At 35.2% G+C, this 16332-nt stretch overlaps 1 protein-coding gene across 1 annotated transcript in view; it reads left to right on the top strand.

Annotated features, from left to right (window-relative positions):
- Positions 1-2023, top strand: part of LRRD1 (leucine rich repeats and death domain containing 1) — a 43406-nt gene extending 41383 nt beyond the window's left edge. The window contains exons 5-6 of the mRNA XM_019806156.2: positions 1040-1157; positions 1837-2023. Of these exons, the coding sequence (XP_019661715.1) occupies positions 1040-1157; positions 1837-2023 (305 nt within the window). The remainder of the gene's footprint in view (positions 1-1039; positions 1158-1836) is intronic.
- Positions 2024-16332: the final 14309 nt, after the last annotated feature.

The raw sequence follows: 16332 nt of genomic DNA, 5'->3' as shown, positions 1-16332 counted from the left end.
AAGAGACTTTAGAGAAGTGGCAACAGATTAAAGTCGGCAAAAATGAGAGAACCCTAGTCATTTATATCCTCTCTTTACAGCCAAGGGGCCTTCATATTGCAGGCACGCAGAGAGAGTAGAGAGGAAGTTATCATGGGAAATATATTTACTCTCCAATTAACAAAGAACATGGGATTCTTTCCTTAAAATTTTGCTTAGGATACTGGACTTCCATTTATATCATTAGCATACACTCTAGTCTGAGGGACTGAGATGATTACAGAGGGGTGGGAGATTGCTTGTTCTTAAAAATTCCCAAAGTACCTTAATCAATAACAAAAAATAGATCTAGTCCAAGTTAGCTAGAAGCTTTTATTTTTTTTATTTTTATTTTTTTTTAAAGATTTTATTTATTTATGTGACAGAGACAGCCAGCGAGAGAGGGAACACAAGCAGGGGGAGTGGGAGAGGAAGAAGCAGGCTCATAGCAGAGGAGCCTGATGTGGGGCTCAATCCCGGAATGCCGGGATCACGCCCTGAGCCAAAGGCAGACGCTTAAGGACTGCGCTACCCAGGCGCCCCTAGCTAGAAGCTTTTAAAAAAAAAAAACCTAAAAGCTCTCTACTTATCTCTAAGCCAGCATTCATTAAAGTGATTTGAATAAAATATACATATATACACTATATTTATAGTAGATGTAAACTTGGGTTTTTTAAGATGATACATAAAGAAGCCCATTAAAAAGCTAGAATCAAATGACGGTGTTAAATTCATTTCAAATCCTCAAAGAACTAAGGAAAGGTTTTGAAAATCACTTTGAAGTTGCTTATAATGTACTTTTAAATAGCCATTACATGTTGATGACTCAGATTTGGAAGAAACAGAAAAAATGGTTCAAATTTCAGTTTGTATATTAGGTCTGCATCTTACTTTTCAATTTTACTTGACATAGACATTTGATAGGAGCACACAAGTAAGGGACCCAGATATAATAAAATAATGCAATATAGAATATGTTTTTCAAAAGAAAAGGCTTAATTTTTTTTATGTTCAAATGTAGAGAAAATCCTAGAGAAGATCTTCAACATAGTTGCTAATAACATCACTGAAACAAATTTTAAATTTTTGTGTCAAAAATTAAACCTGGTCATCTCAGAAACAGATATGTCTGCAAAGAGGTATGTATGAAGAACAACATGCGGTATAAGCTTATTCTCCTGTTCTAATTTATATCATTTTGATATTGTAAGATTTTGAAACATCGTATTAACATGAATTTTAATTTGCTGTAAGGGACTCTGATGTTACTTTATTTTATATATATATATATATCTGATGTTAGTTTACTGTAATACAATAATATGTATTATATGTTACCATGTAGGTAATGTAGTTAAGAGTAAGGGCTCTCATGGCAGACTGCCTGGTTTTAAATTACAACTAGTTTTGTGACCTTGGGTAAGTCCCTTAACTTCTGGGTACTTCAGTTTCTCCACTGGTAAAATGGGTATACCTACCTAAGAGAGTTGTCATGAGATCGAGTTATATGTAGTACTATAGCTGTAATACACTGCCTTAGAATAAATAAACCACAATTATTATTTTGAGATCCTGAGTCAATCTTTCTTAAAACTGAATGTTAACTGAATTGATTTTCTACAAGGAAACAAGGGTTGGCATGGAGCTAACGTTTACTATTTGCCAAGCTCTGCGCTAATTTTGTATGAACTATCTTCACCTATAATTTAATCCTCACTTCACCTGATAAATTGATTTGAAAACCTAGGTATATAATATTTAAGTAACTTGAATGTTCTTAATTGGTAATTAAAATAATATTATCTTTAAAATTTTCAGCACTGTTTCATTAAGTGAGAGAGTCCGCCAAGCACTTGATAGGTGGAAAACAGAAAGTAACAACTTGTCACTAACTACTACTGCTTTAAGAGACCAACTAACTCGGGCACTAACTATGATAGGAGCATATGAAATTATGGACAAAATAACAGCTTTAAAACTTTCTACATGTGCAATTAAATTTTGAACAGTGTACCCATAATAAAAACTGAAAACTTCTGATGTACTTGTATAATTGAAACTGGATACCAGAGAATAGCATATCATGTGTCTTTTCATGCGTTCCTAACAGATAATGACAATTTATGGCGACCATTTTAATGTTATCATAATAAAATATCAGAGACACTGTTTTGTATACTTGTTCTGTTGCCTTGGAATTATGATAATAATTTTTGAAAAGTAATGATTCCATTTAAAAATTCTTTGTAATACAATGCCTTTATACAACCCAAGATTTATAGGTAATAAGGTCATTAGTAACTTGCATTGGAGTTACAAAGCAGAGCAATTTCGTTTTAGATGCTAGCTTAAAAACTGAAATGAATGTACTATCCCTATTGTTTCTCCATTAGGAATGGGACAGCTCTGTTAAGCATAAAGCAGAGCCAAGGTCAGTAATCCTCCACATATCTCCCCCAACTTTTAATGGGGTTACATCTCAATAAACCCACTGTGAGTTGAAAATAACAAAAGACGAAAAAATAGTTAATATATACCACATCTTCTTTATCCATTCATCTATTGGTGGACACTTGGGCTGGTTCCATAATTTGGCTATTGTAAATAATACTGCCATAAACATAGGGGTGCGTGTATCCCTTTGAATTAATGTTTTGTATCTTGGGGGGTAATAAATACCCAGTAGTGTGATTAGTGGATCATGTGGTAGTTCCATTTTTAACTTTTTGAGGAACCTCCATACTGTTTTCCACAGTGGTTACACTAGTTTACATTCCCACCAACTGTGCATGTGGGTTCCTAGAGACCAAGCAAACACTGTTTTGTCAAAACTCTTTCCATTGCAAAGGATAGAAACTTTATCTAGTTAAGCTAAAAAAACAAAAACAAAAACAAAAAAAACCCTGCTCGTGTAACTGAAGCCAGAGAAGACCCAGGTGAAACTAGCTTTGTGTTAACTGTGAGGAAGAAAACACTGCATTGTGTTTGGGTTCTGGGGGCAAAAACTGTTTAAAATCATTTTATTAAAATTCTACTGTAGGGGTGCCTGGGTGGCTCAGTCGGTAAAGCGTCTGTCTTTGGCTCAGGTCATGATTCCAGGGTCCTGGGATTGACCCCCACATCAGGCTCCCTGCTCAGCCGAAGTCCGCTTTTCCCTCTCCCAGCTCGTTCTCTCTCTCTCTCTCTCAAATAAATACATAAATATCTTTAAAAAAAAATAAAATTCTACTGTAGTAGGAAGAGAAGGGAATAGTTAAAACTGTAGTTTCTAGAGTCAGTGAATACAATGCATCTTTTAAAAAAGCTTAGAAGGCTTACTGTTGAATAATTTATACAAACAGATACAATTCAAAACCTTACCTAATTTTCACAGTTATTGTGTGACTTTTCTGATTTTAGCTAAACAATTTTCCACAAACATTTGAAGCAATGAAATCAATTAAAGGTTTTATTTGTGTAACAGAAAGGTAAACAGAAAAGTAAACTATTTGCACTAAGAAAATTTTTATCTTGTGAAAAGTAGGTTGTCAAAACAAAAATGCATTTCTTTGGCTTTCTATCCAGCTAACAAATTTTACTGATAAGAAGTTAATTTCCATTTTTAAAGAGGAAGTCACTATATTTTTTTCCCTAAAGAATGAGGGCTTTCTGCTTTTATTTCACAACTATATTCAGAAACTGAACAGAATCAGGATGCTTTGCTTTTCTCCTGTCTCAGATTCTATGTTTTAGCCTCATTTTCCCAGGCTCTTCTCTGTGACATAAGATGTCTGTTGGTAGCTCATTAACTAAAGAGTTGACTTATTTCTTTGTATCTAGTATTCTAGAAAAGGAGTCCAATTAGCTTGGTTTGTACTGATATATCTTAGCGGATTATAACCAGAACATGTGAGTATCTTCTTTTATCCCTAACCTTATTTTCACAATGCTGATGATAAAGAAAGACAAATTTAAATACCAGCAAAAGGAAATTGTTCATCCTAAAGCCTAGAACATAGCATAATTCATCCAGTCACCCCAGGCCAAGTTAGGGCATATGTGATAACTGCTACCACTACCTCTACAACAAACCCCACTTTCTTTTCCTTCTTGGCATCCTATCACATTACATTTCCAAGCTTCCCTTGTGATTATATGGGTCTCTTGTGATTGACTTCTCTGAATGAAATGTAGGCAGAAATGCTGTAAGCTGCTTTCAGACCTAGCTCCTAAATAGACATTCCATTCCCTGTCTGGCTGGAGATCCTCAGCATGGTAGAACCACAAAACTAGGGAGTCTTACTTCCTGAGTCTCAACTCAGAAGATAGCCCTTCAACTAGGCATAGCTATTTTGTACTGCTGAATAAGTGAGAAATAGGACAGATGGCATAGGGTGAAGGGTAGATGCAGGACTATCCTAATGCCAAAGTTGTGGAAGAGAAACAGAAATTTGAAAGGGTTCTATGATTCAATAAATACCCTTCCCTTCACTTATATTAGCATTCCTCCTTATTGGTAGAATTAAAGGAAGAATTAGAAAAACTGAGAGAAGGCTGAATTTTTCATACAAGTCACCAAAAGAAAAGTGTTTAGTATATGGAGGATACTTAATCAATAGCACCTATTAATAGAGTTCCATTTAACATTTAAACATTTTAAGCCCTGTTAATCTTTATGCCCCGTGAGGAAATCGTGGCTGAATTTTCCACAGTTTACCTTGGATTATTATCATGTGTACTGTACCTCTATTTTATTATATTTTAATTTGAAAACATGGTGAAACAACAGTAAAATAAGTTTTTAAACAGGAAACAACATAAAAGTGATTAAATCTGGGAGGACTGAAATAACACTTAATTTTTATTTATTTATTTTTTTGCTTATTTGTAATTTCCATTTTTTTCCCCAATGAGTATTTGTTACAAAAAGAGAAAAAAGAAATCACATAATCCTATTCTCTTAACACAGCCGATTTAATGTTTGCAAGTCACCTTTGCCTTGGTGTTTATAACCTATGCGTATAGTTTGTTTTATATAATAGCAGTGCAGTAAATATACTGGGCTTTGGAAACAAACAATTTTGCATCCCTGCTCTGCCCTTAATTAGCTACTTGGTCTTGTGAAAGTCATTTAGGCTGTGCCTTGATTTTTCCCTTCTGATAAAAAAAATTCCTAAGGTGTGCTGTAATGAGGATTTAATGTATATAACGTATTAAATGCAAAAAGTCAACAGTGTCTAGCACATGTGTTTTTATAATTAGCAACTATTAATATATATTAAAACTTTAACATTTTCCTATATGGTCTTCATAGTTATATTTTGGTAGCTACTCCATCTGTTGTTTAATATTCTATTATGAAATACAGTAATAAAGTACAGTTGACCCTTGAACAATGTGAGGTTGGGGCGGTCACTCTTCGTGCAGTTGAAAATCTGTATATAACTTTTTTTTTAAAGATTTTATTTATTTGACAGAGAGAGACACAGCGAGAGAGGGAACACAAGCAGAGGGAGAGGGAGAAGCAGGCTTCCCGCTGAGCAGGGAGCCCAATGTGGGGCTCCATCCCAGGACCCTGGAATCATGACCTGAGCTGAAGGCAGACGCTTAACGACTGACCCACCCAGGCACCCCTATATATAACTTTTTGACTTCCCAAAAACTTAACTACTAATAGCCTACTATTGAGCAGAAGCCTTACCAATAACATAGTTGATCAATGCATATTTTGTATATGTATTATATACTTTACTCTTACAATAAAGTAAGCTAGGAGAAAAGAAAATGTTATTAAGAAAATCATAAGGAAAACACATTTTCAGTACTGTATTGTATTTATAAAAAAAAAATCCACATATAAGTGAACCCATGCAGTTCAACCCATGTTATTCAAAGGTTAACTGTAGTGTAAAAATGTTGGGTGGTTGGCATTTACGTTGCTTCCATACTTGACTTTCTTGACATTGCTGCATTCAACATTTTTTTTCAAAATTTTTATCACGTTAAGATACACACAGCAAAATTTGCTATCTCAACCATTTTTAAGTACACGGTGAAGAGTGTTAAATACATTGAACAATGTTGTATGAGCATCACTATCATCTCCATGACTTTCATCTTATAAAACTGAAACTCTATACTCATTAAATAATAACTCCCCATTCTCCCTTCTCCCTAGACCCTGACATCCACCATTCTTTCTGTCTCTATGATTCTGATTACACTAAGTACTTCCTATAAGTGGAATTACAAAGTACTTATGTTTTTGTTACTGGCTTATTCATTTATAGTTAAAATAATCACTGATGGGAGATTTAACTTCTACCATTTTTGCTATTTGTTTTCTATATACTATGGAGCATTTTTGAACCTCATTTCCTGCCTACAATCTTCTTTTGTGTTTAGCTGATTTTTTTTTTTTTTTGCAGTGAAATGTTTAAATTCCCTTCTTACTTTAGTGTTCCATAGCTATTTTTTCTTTATGGTTACTATGGGGATTACATTTAACACGCTAAAGTTGTAACACTCTAATTTGCATTTATACCAGCTTAACTTCAATAGCATGCAAAAACTCTGCTCCTTTAGAGCTCTGTCCCTGCCTCTTTTGGTTGTTATGTCACAAAATTACATATTTACACAATATGTGCCCCAAAACATAAACTAATAATTCTTTTAAAGCATTAATTTCTTAAACATGTAGGAAACAATGTAGAGTTACAAACCAAAGTTATGATAATACTAGCTTTTAGACTAATTTTTTAAAAATGTATTAATCTCTTAAATCATGTAGAAAACAAAAAGTAGAGTTACAAACCAAATTTATAAATAATACTAACCTATGTATTGAGGACAGTATTACCCTGATACCAAAACCAGATAAAGACATTTCAAAAAACCAGAACTATAGGCCAATATCTCTGATGAACACAGATGCAAAAATCCCTAGCAAACCAAATCTGATAATACATTTATCACAATAAAGTGGGATTTATTCCTGGGATGTGAGGGTGACTCAATATTTGTAAATCAATCAATGTGATACATCACATCAGCAAGAGAAAGAATAAAAATCATATGATCATTTCAGTAGATGCAGCAAAAGCATTTGACAAAACATTCATTCATGATAAAAACCTTTAACAAAGTAGGTTTTAGAGAAAACATACCTCCATATAATAAAGACCATATATGAAAAATCCACAGGTAACATCACACTCAACGGTGAAAAACTGAGAGCTTTTCCCCTAATGTCAGAAACAAGACAAGGATGTCCACTCTCAACACTTCTATTCAACATAGTACTAGGAAGTCCTAGCCACAGCAATCAGACAAGAAAAAGAAATAAAAGGCATCCACATTGGTAAGGAAGGAGTAAAATTTTCATCATTTGCAGATGAATGATACTATAAATAGAAAACCCTAAGACTCCACCAAAAAACTACTAGAACTGATAAATGAATTAGGTTGCAGGACACAAAATCAATATACAGAATTCCTTTGCATTCCTATACACTAATAATGAACCAGTAGAAAGAGAAATTAAGAAAAAAGCCCCCCTCAAAAGAAAACAAATCCCATTTACAATGGTACCAAAAATAATAAAATACCTAGGAATAAAATTAACCAAGGAGGTGAAAAGACTAACTATAAAACACTAATGAAAGAAACTGAAGACCACATAAACAAATGGAAAGATACTCCACGATCATGGATTGGAAGACCCAATATTGTTAAAATGTCCACATTACCCAAAGCAATCTACAGATTTAATGCAATCCCTACAACATCATTTTTCACAGAATACCAACATCATTTTTCACAGAACTAGAACAAACAATCCTAAGATGTGTATAGAACCACAAAAGACCCTGAACAGCCAAAACAATCTTAGAAATACAAAACTGGAGGTGTCACAATTCCAGATTTCAAGATATACTACAAAGCTGTAGTAATCAAAATGGTATGGTAGTGGCACAAAAACAGACACATAGATAATCAGAACAGAACAGAGAGCCCAGAAATAAACCCATAATTATATAGTCAATTAACTTTTGAAAAAGGAGGCAATATCTAATGGGAAAAAGACAGTCTCTTCAACAAATGGTGTTGGGAAATTGGACAGCTAGAGGCCAAAGAATGAAACTGGACTACTTTCTTACACCATGCACAAAAATAAACTCAAAATGGCTTAAAGACCTAAATGTGAGACTTGAGACGATAAAAATCTGAGAGCATAGGCAGTAACTTCTCTGATATTGGCCATAGCAACATTTTTCTAGATATGTCTCCTGAGGCAATGGAAACAAAAGCAAAAAGAAACTAAAGTGACTACATCAAAATAAAAAGTTTCTGCACAGTGAAGGAAATAATCAACAAAACTAAAATAGAACTTACTGAATGGGAGAAGATATTTGCAAATGACATATTCAATAAAAGTTTAGTATTCAAAATCTATAAAGAATTTATACAACTCAACAGCAAAACAATAAACAATCCAATTAAAAAATGAGCAGAAGACACAAACACACATTTCTCCAAAGAAGACATACAGATGGCCAACAGACTGATGAAATGATACTCAACATCACTGATCATCAGGGAAATGCAAATGAAAACCACAATGAGATGTCACTTTACACCTGACAGGATGGCTAAAATCAAAAACACAAGAAACAACAAATGTTGGTAAGGATATGGAGAAAAAGGAACCCTCACGCACTTTTGGTGGGAATGCAAACTGGTAGTCACTGTGAAAAACAGAGTTCCTCAAAAAATTGAAAATAGAATTACCATATGATCCAGTAACTCAATCTAGTAATTGCACTACTGGGTATTTATCCAAAAAATACAAAAACACTAATTTGAAAGGTTATATATATCCCTATGTTTATGGCATTATTCACAATAGCCAAAATATGGAAGCAGCACAAGTGTCCATCAATAGATGAACAGATGAAGTAGTAGAATATATGTATGTGTGTATCTCTATCTATCTATGTATCTATCTATCATGGATTATTACTCAGCAATAAAAAAGAATGGCATCTTTCCATTTGAAACAACAAGGACGGATCTAGAGGGTATAATGCTCAGTGAAATAAGTCTGTCAGAGAAAGACAAATACCATATGATTTCTCTCATATGTGTAATTTAAAAAACAAAACAAATGAAGAGGAAAAAAGGGACAAACCAAAAAACAGACTCTTAACTACAGAAAACAAACTAATGGTTACCAGAAGGGAGGTGGGGGGGGGAATGGGTGAAATAGGTGAAGGGGATTAACAGTATACTTATCTTTTTTTTTTTTTAAAGATTTTATTTATTTATTTGACAGAGATAGAGACAGCCAGCGAGAGAGGGAACACAAGCAGGGGGAGTGGGAGAGGAAGAAGCAGGCTCATAGCGGAGGAGCCTGATGTGGGGCTCGATCCCATAACGCCGGGATCACGCCCTGAGCCAAAGGCAGATGCTTAACCGCTGTGCCACCCAGGCGCCCCAACAGTATACTTATCTTGATGAGCACTGAATAATATATAGAACTGTTGAATCACTATGTTGTATTTAACTAATATTTCTATGTTAACTATAATGGAATTAAAGTAAAAATAAAATAAATAAAGTAACCCATGTATTTACCATTCCCCATCCCAATGTCCTGACAGGCAGTTGTGCACATGTTCCTGGAGCAGCCTGCACAAAACCTGTAGGAGCCAGGGGGCAGTAAAACGACCCTGTCCTCCAAATATCATATATCTGAGTTCTTCTTGCTGATCGCTCCTTTTTTTTTTTTTTCTTTTTTTAAGAGAGAGAGCAGGGGAGGGGCAGAGGGAGAGGGAGAGAGATAATCTTTAGCAGGATCGTGGAGCCTGACATGGGACTCTATCTCATGACCCTGAGATCACAACCCACACTGAAACCAAGAGTCAGAGGCTTAACCAACTGAGCCACCCAGGTGCCCCTGATTGCTGCTTCTAAACAGAGAGGTACAGACAAAAGATGGGTAGACATTGTTGCACCCCCCCCAATTGTTGCAAGCCCCACCCCCTCTGGCTGAAGTGACTTCCTTGGGATTTAAAGGCCTGATACACTTTCCTCCTCCCTTCATTTTCCCCTTTTTCCTCTTTTGGGAGCCAGACATTAAAAAACTAGGACATTCAAAAACAACTGCATATACGAGGAAAATTAGAAAGTGAGCATATATGCTCAGGGAAAGGCTCAGAAAAAACATTAAGTTTAAACCTCAGGCTGATCCTCAGCACAGTCTATAACAATCAAAACAAAAAACAGCAGACCAAATTATTAGATCCAAATATTCTCTATGAGGCCAGTATTATCTTGATAACAAAACCAAACAAAGACATCCCAAGAAAGGGGCAAATCAATATCCTTACTAATACAGATGCAAAGATCCTCATCAAAATACAAGTAAAGGAAAATACAGCAACTTACAAACAGAATTATATACCATGACCAGGTGGGATTTATTCTAAGAATGCAAGGTTGGTTCAACGAATGAAAATCAATCAATGTAATATGACATATTAATAAGGACAAAAACCACATGATCTTCTCAGCAGACACAGAAAAGGCATTTGAAAAAGATGCAATACTCTTGCAAGATAAAAACACTCAGCAAACTAAAACTAGAAGGGAACTAACTTTGGAGAGAGGGCCTGTAAGGAGCTGATAAAGGTGAAATAAGGTCCTAAGGGAGGGACCTTAATCCAACAGTGCTGGTGCCCTTATAAGAAAAGGAAGAGACACGTGAGTTCTCTCCACCACGTGAGGACACAGTGAGAAGGCAATCTATAAGCGTGAGAGAGAGCTCTTGTCAGAAACTCAATCAGCTAACACCTTGATCTGGGAATTCTAGCCAGAACTGTGAGAATATTAAATTTTGTTGTTTAAGACAAAAAAAAAACCCTCATATTTTGAATTATGTGCTTTAGAAAATAACCATCCCTTCTGTAATATTTGTGTGTTTCTTAAGACGATATCAGAACTGATGTGATGCATTCTGGTAATGTAGTCCTGGGGAGGTGAATTGAAATCTGGTATGATATTCCTATGGGTAAGAAGGGGCTCTTCTTTAAACTAGGGAAGAAACTGAAAAATTTATTGTCAAATCACATAGAGAGGAAATTACAAGTCCATGATCTGTATCTGAAGTCCTCAGAATATTTTTGCCATCAGAATTTTTTTCACGTCTTAAAAATGAAAGACATGCAGATTCTGTATGTTTTTAACACTTTCAGCAGAACCTATGGTATGACCCCATTATCAAACAATATTTCTGTGATGAAACATATGAGTACCCACACTACATAGGATAAATAAAGATTATAAATGTCCTGTAATCAATTTAGGTCATCTTTTGATGCCATATGACTTTGTACCAAACTTCCAAATAAAAACTGTTTCAAGAGCTTTTTAGTTTTCCTCTCTGTGGTTAAAGGGTTATGGATCTGTGGGACTGAAAAGGCTGATTTGGAATGGAAGATGTCAACTCTTGTCTCTTACTGGACTTTTTTCTCTTGGTTCTAACTTGCAAAGAAGACAGATTATTAATTTGTTTCCTGGCTGAGAGGTAGAGCACAGAGAAGGATAGGGTGGAGTCTGTGATGCTCCAATCTCAAATCAGGCCTAGTTTTCTGTTAGTCTCACATTTCTTTTCCTTTTGTTAACCTGTAGGTCTATAGTGATTTCATAGTCTCATCTCCTAAGAAAGATTTTCCTCTGTCTAGGCACACTGTGACAAAACATGAAAGCCCACTAATTCTAAAATTTTATTATATTTTAATAATTAATAAGAAGGTGACAAGATTTGAGATAAGAAGATGAACCGTATTTTCCTTCCTTGTGGTTCTTTTTCCATTTCCACCCTGGAGAATTTTGGTTTGACCACATTAAACTGGGCAATGGTCCTTTTACATTACCATCACTTACCTTCACAAGAAACTTTAATTCCATGAGCACTAACTGCAAAATCAGTGATCAAGTGTAGTGAGAACACAGATTTGGTACTTGTTACTGATGGCAGCAGATGGAATCCTGTTAATCTAAAAACATACATAAAATTAATTGTTAGAGTCATATTTTACCTAACAGAGCTGAAAGAGCATTAAAAGTTATTTTATCAAGTCCCCAAGCGTTATTTAAATAAGTACATAAATACACAGACACATATATGAATATATGACATGTTAATTAGAAGTCACTCATTAAAAGAAATTGATGTAAGTTAATATAAATATACATTTATTTCTGAATGTGTGTGTATATTACTGAGAAGAAAAAGACTATGGCACTTGAATAAGGATAGACATATAGATCAATGGAATGGAACTGAGAGTCTAGAATTAAACCCTAACATATCCAGTCAATTGATTTTTGACAAAGGTGTTCAGATAAATCAATGCAAAAGGACAGTCTTTTCAATAAATGGTGCTGGGACAACTGAATATCCACATGCAAAAGAATGAATTCAAAGCCCTATTTCATACTGTATACAAAAATTAACTCAAAATTCACCAAACTCCTACATATGAAGTAAAACTATAAAAATCACAGAAGAGAACATAAGCATAAATCTTCATTACCTTGGGTTAGGCAATGGTTACTACCTATGACATAAAAGCGTAAGCAACAAAGAGAAAATAGAGATAATTTTCTCTGACCTATTATTGTAAAGATATAATTTCAAAGTTAGTGCCAGATTTTTGGTGTCGCTGAAAAGTATCCTTCAGGAATAGATAATCCTATTATTTCAAATGCTCTAGTTGGCAAGGTCTGAAACCCTGAGGATGCACAACAGGAAAACCACTTCTCTCTCCATAATCACCCACAGTACCATCTCTATTAAGAGCAGCGGAATCTATGTGAATTTAGCTGCATTTAGAAAAATGTTTCTCTTCCTTTGTTTGTCCTTGCATTGTCCCAGAACTGAAAAATATTTGTCCTTGGTGTGTGTATTTGGTCCAATAAGTTACCAGAAAACCAGAGGGGAAACAAAGATGTACATTTCACTTCACAGTGGTGTAGAAACTTGAGGGGCCTTAACTTGATGTGTCAAATAAGACAGTTTTGCTTAATTGCCTCTTACTGAAAAACTCAGGTTTAGGGAAATGTTTTGTGTAATTGTGTCCTGTGGACTGCCCTTTTGGGTAGGGGTGGGTTGGGGTTTGGGTGGGCTGCGGATCCTAGGGTGAAATAAATTTCTGTGGGTAGGGATTAGAATTCTCTGAAATGGAGATTTTTTTACATTAGGGATTAAAGAATACCCCTTAATGCCTGGGGTGGCCCAGCCAGTTAAGCGACCAAGTCTTGATTTTGGCTCAGGTCATGATCTTAAGGGTCCTGAGATCGAGTCCTGTGTAAGGTCTGTGCTAGGCCTGGAGTCTGCTTGAAATTCTTTCTCCCTCTGCTCTCACTCTCTTTCTCTCTCTAAAATACATAAATAATTTTTTTAAAAGAATAAAGAAAACCCCTTTAGTGAGGAGCAGCTTAGAAGTAAATTTTCAACAGGAAAACCAGATACTGTTTTGTATCTATGAAGGGAACTAACTCCCAGTCCCCATGATATGTTTAACGTTCTGTTCTTTTACTTTTAAAACAGTCAAGTTTAGCCTACGGTTTTAGTTCTCTTGGGTTCTAAAACTTTACTTTGTTATCTACAATCCTTCAGTAAAGTTGTAAAGGTAAGGTCATATGTCCAAAGTGTAGTTCTGGGGATTTTAAGGGAATCACCCTTCCTGTCAGCAGCATTTTATTGAAGAATTATGGGAAAGTGAGCAGAGGCTCAAGGCCAAGCTGAGAGGGAGAAGAGCTCTCTGGAGAAATGGCTCAATTGGTCCTGTACTTAATATAATCCTCCTTCCCTCCTAAATATATCTGAGGAAGATTACAGAAAGAAAAACATTAAAAAAAATTTTTTTTCTGGGGCGCCTGGGTGGCTCCATTGTTTAAGCATCTGCCTTTGGCTCAGGTCCTGATCCCAGAGTCCTGGGATCAAGCCCCACATCCAGGTCCTTGCTCAGCAGGGAGCCTGCTTCCCCCTCTGCCTGCTGCTCCCCCTGCTTGTGCTTGCTTCACCCCCCTTCCCATGTCAAATAAATAAATAAAATCTTAAAAAAAAAACATTTTCCAACAAAATTATCCTAATTTTCAGTCAAGCATCTTATTATTTAAACCTTATAAAATATTTAAACAAAAAAACTTTGGCTTTGTTCACAAATGCTTGATTATCACCCAGCATTTCAGTTCACAATACAAAATTAAATTTAATTTCAATAACGTTAAGAGTGGTCTGATGAAAGGTATGGGCAGCATAGGAAAAAGATGAATTACCATACTCAACTAAGAAGATAGTAGTAGGGTTGAATCCATGGTGAATCAATAATCTCCCTTTCCATTTTATGATGTACTTCTGAAACATCACTTTGGAAAACTCATATTAAAATTAAAAAAACTATGGCTGTATAATAATGGGGACTACCTTGGAGTTTTAATGAATCAAACATCTTGTTTTAAAATTATTTCATAGGAAGGTCATACTGATAGTATGGGATGTGGTTCCACGGAGAACAAAAATTGAAAGCCTCACAACTAATATTCTAGGTCAGCAGTTTTAAAACTTTTTGTTCTCAGGACTCTTTCACAATCTCATAAATTATTAAGAGCCCTAAAGAACTTTAAAAAATGCGTATAAGTATTTAGAGTAATACAAATTAAGGTGGGGAAATAAAAATATTAATTTATTAAAAATAACAAGCCCATGTTAAAATAAACAATGCATTTTAATGAACATAGTTATGTTTTCAAATAAAAAACAATAGTGAGTGGGGCACCTGGGTGGCTCAGTTGGTTATGCCTCCAACTCTTCATTTTGGCTCAGCTTATCATTTCAAGGTGGTAAGATTGAGCCCCCCCTATGGAGTTCTGTGCTGGGTGTGGAGCCTACTTAGGATTCTCTCTCTCCTTCTGACCATCCCAACTCCTGCTTGTGCTTGCTCTTTCTCTCAAAAAAATAGTGAGCTACATGGTACTATTTCATATTTTTCCAAATCCCTTTAATGCCTGGCTTAATGGAAGATAGTTGGAATTCTCATATGTGCTTCTGTATTCAATCACGTGCATTGTTTGGGTTGAAGTATATAAACTTCACACAGATGTATAGTTGGAAAAGACAGGAATATTTTAATAATTTTTCCAAATAATTATAGGCAACTTTTTAAAATAAGTGGTAGTATCTTAAAAGTTAGTGGCAATGTAGAATCTGGAGTTATATCAATTAACTTTTATATTCTATGAAAATCTTTTGGTCTAACTTGTACTTTGAATGAATGTTTTACCCATGTATGATTTTGTAACATCATGCATCAGTCATTTGAAAATACTGGTTTAGGGGCGCCTGGATGGCGCAGTCGTTAAGCATCTGCCTTTGGCTCAGGGCGCAGGATCGAGCCCTACATCAGGCTCCTCCGCTATGAGCCTGCTTCTTCCTCTCCCACTCCCCCTGCTTGTGTTCCCTCTCTCGCTGGCTGTCTCTATCTCTGTCAAATAAATAAATAAAATCTTAAAAAGAAAAGAAAAGAAAATACTGCTTCAATGAATTATGCAAAGATTCTAATGTTGACACATTTTATTATACAAAATCCTTTTGTTACTAAATTTTCCTCTGCAGGAAAGTCTCAAGAATTAGTACGTTGTCAAGTTTACAGTGGTAGATATGTTTTCTAAAATACTTAATTTTTATTTGAAAGCTTTAATTTTTTTTTCTTTCTTTTTTTCTTTTGAGAGAGAGGAAGAGAGTGTGAGCGGGGTGGGGCAGAGGGAAGGGGTCAGAAGGAGAGGAAGAAGGAGAATCTTAAGCTGGCATGGAGCCTGACGTGCAACTCGATTTGATTACCCTGAGATCATGACCTGAGCCAAAATCAATCAATAAGTGACTGAGCCACTGGAAAGCTTTAATTTTATCATTGACAACAATTAATGCCAATGGTTTTCTTTAAAAGGACATGCTGATTGCATTTTCAAGAAAATGTCAAATACCCACATGTGAATGACTAGAGTTTGGCAGTCATTCTTTCAAGCAAAATGTTATTCTATGAAAAAAATCTGCTAGTTAAAAAATACATGCACTCAATGGTTGAACTTTAATAAAACTAACATTCTCAATTTCCTCAAGAACATAGATAATTTTATTTTTCTATTGCAAGTGCATGGCATTGAAGAATAATGACTGCTAGAGTTTGGTGTCATTGCCTTTGATTTTTGTAAGGTCCAAGAAGTTTGTATTTACTATTGATTATACACTATCAGGGCAAATTCAAGCAG

The sequence above is a fragment of the Ailuropoda melanoleuca genome, chromosome 1 (assembly GCF_002007445.2).
Source record: "Ailuropoda melanoleuca isolate Jingjing chromosome 1, ASM200744v2, whole genome shotgun sequence".
NCBI classification, from domain to species: Eukaryota; Metazoa; Chordata; class Mammalia; order Carnivora; family Ursidae; genus Ailuropoda; species Ailuropoda melanoleuca.
This window is presented reverse-complemented; position numbering and strand designations above follow the sequence as displayed.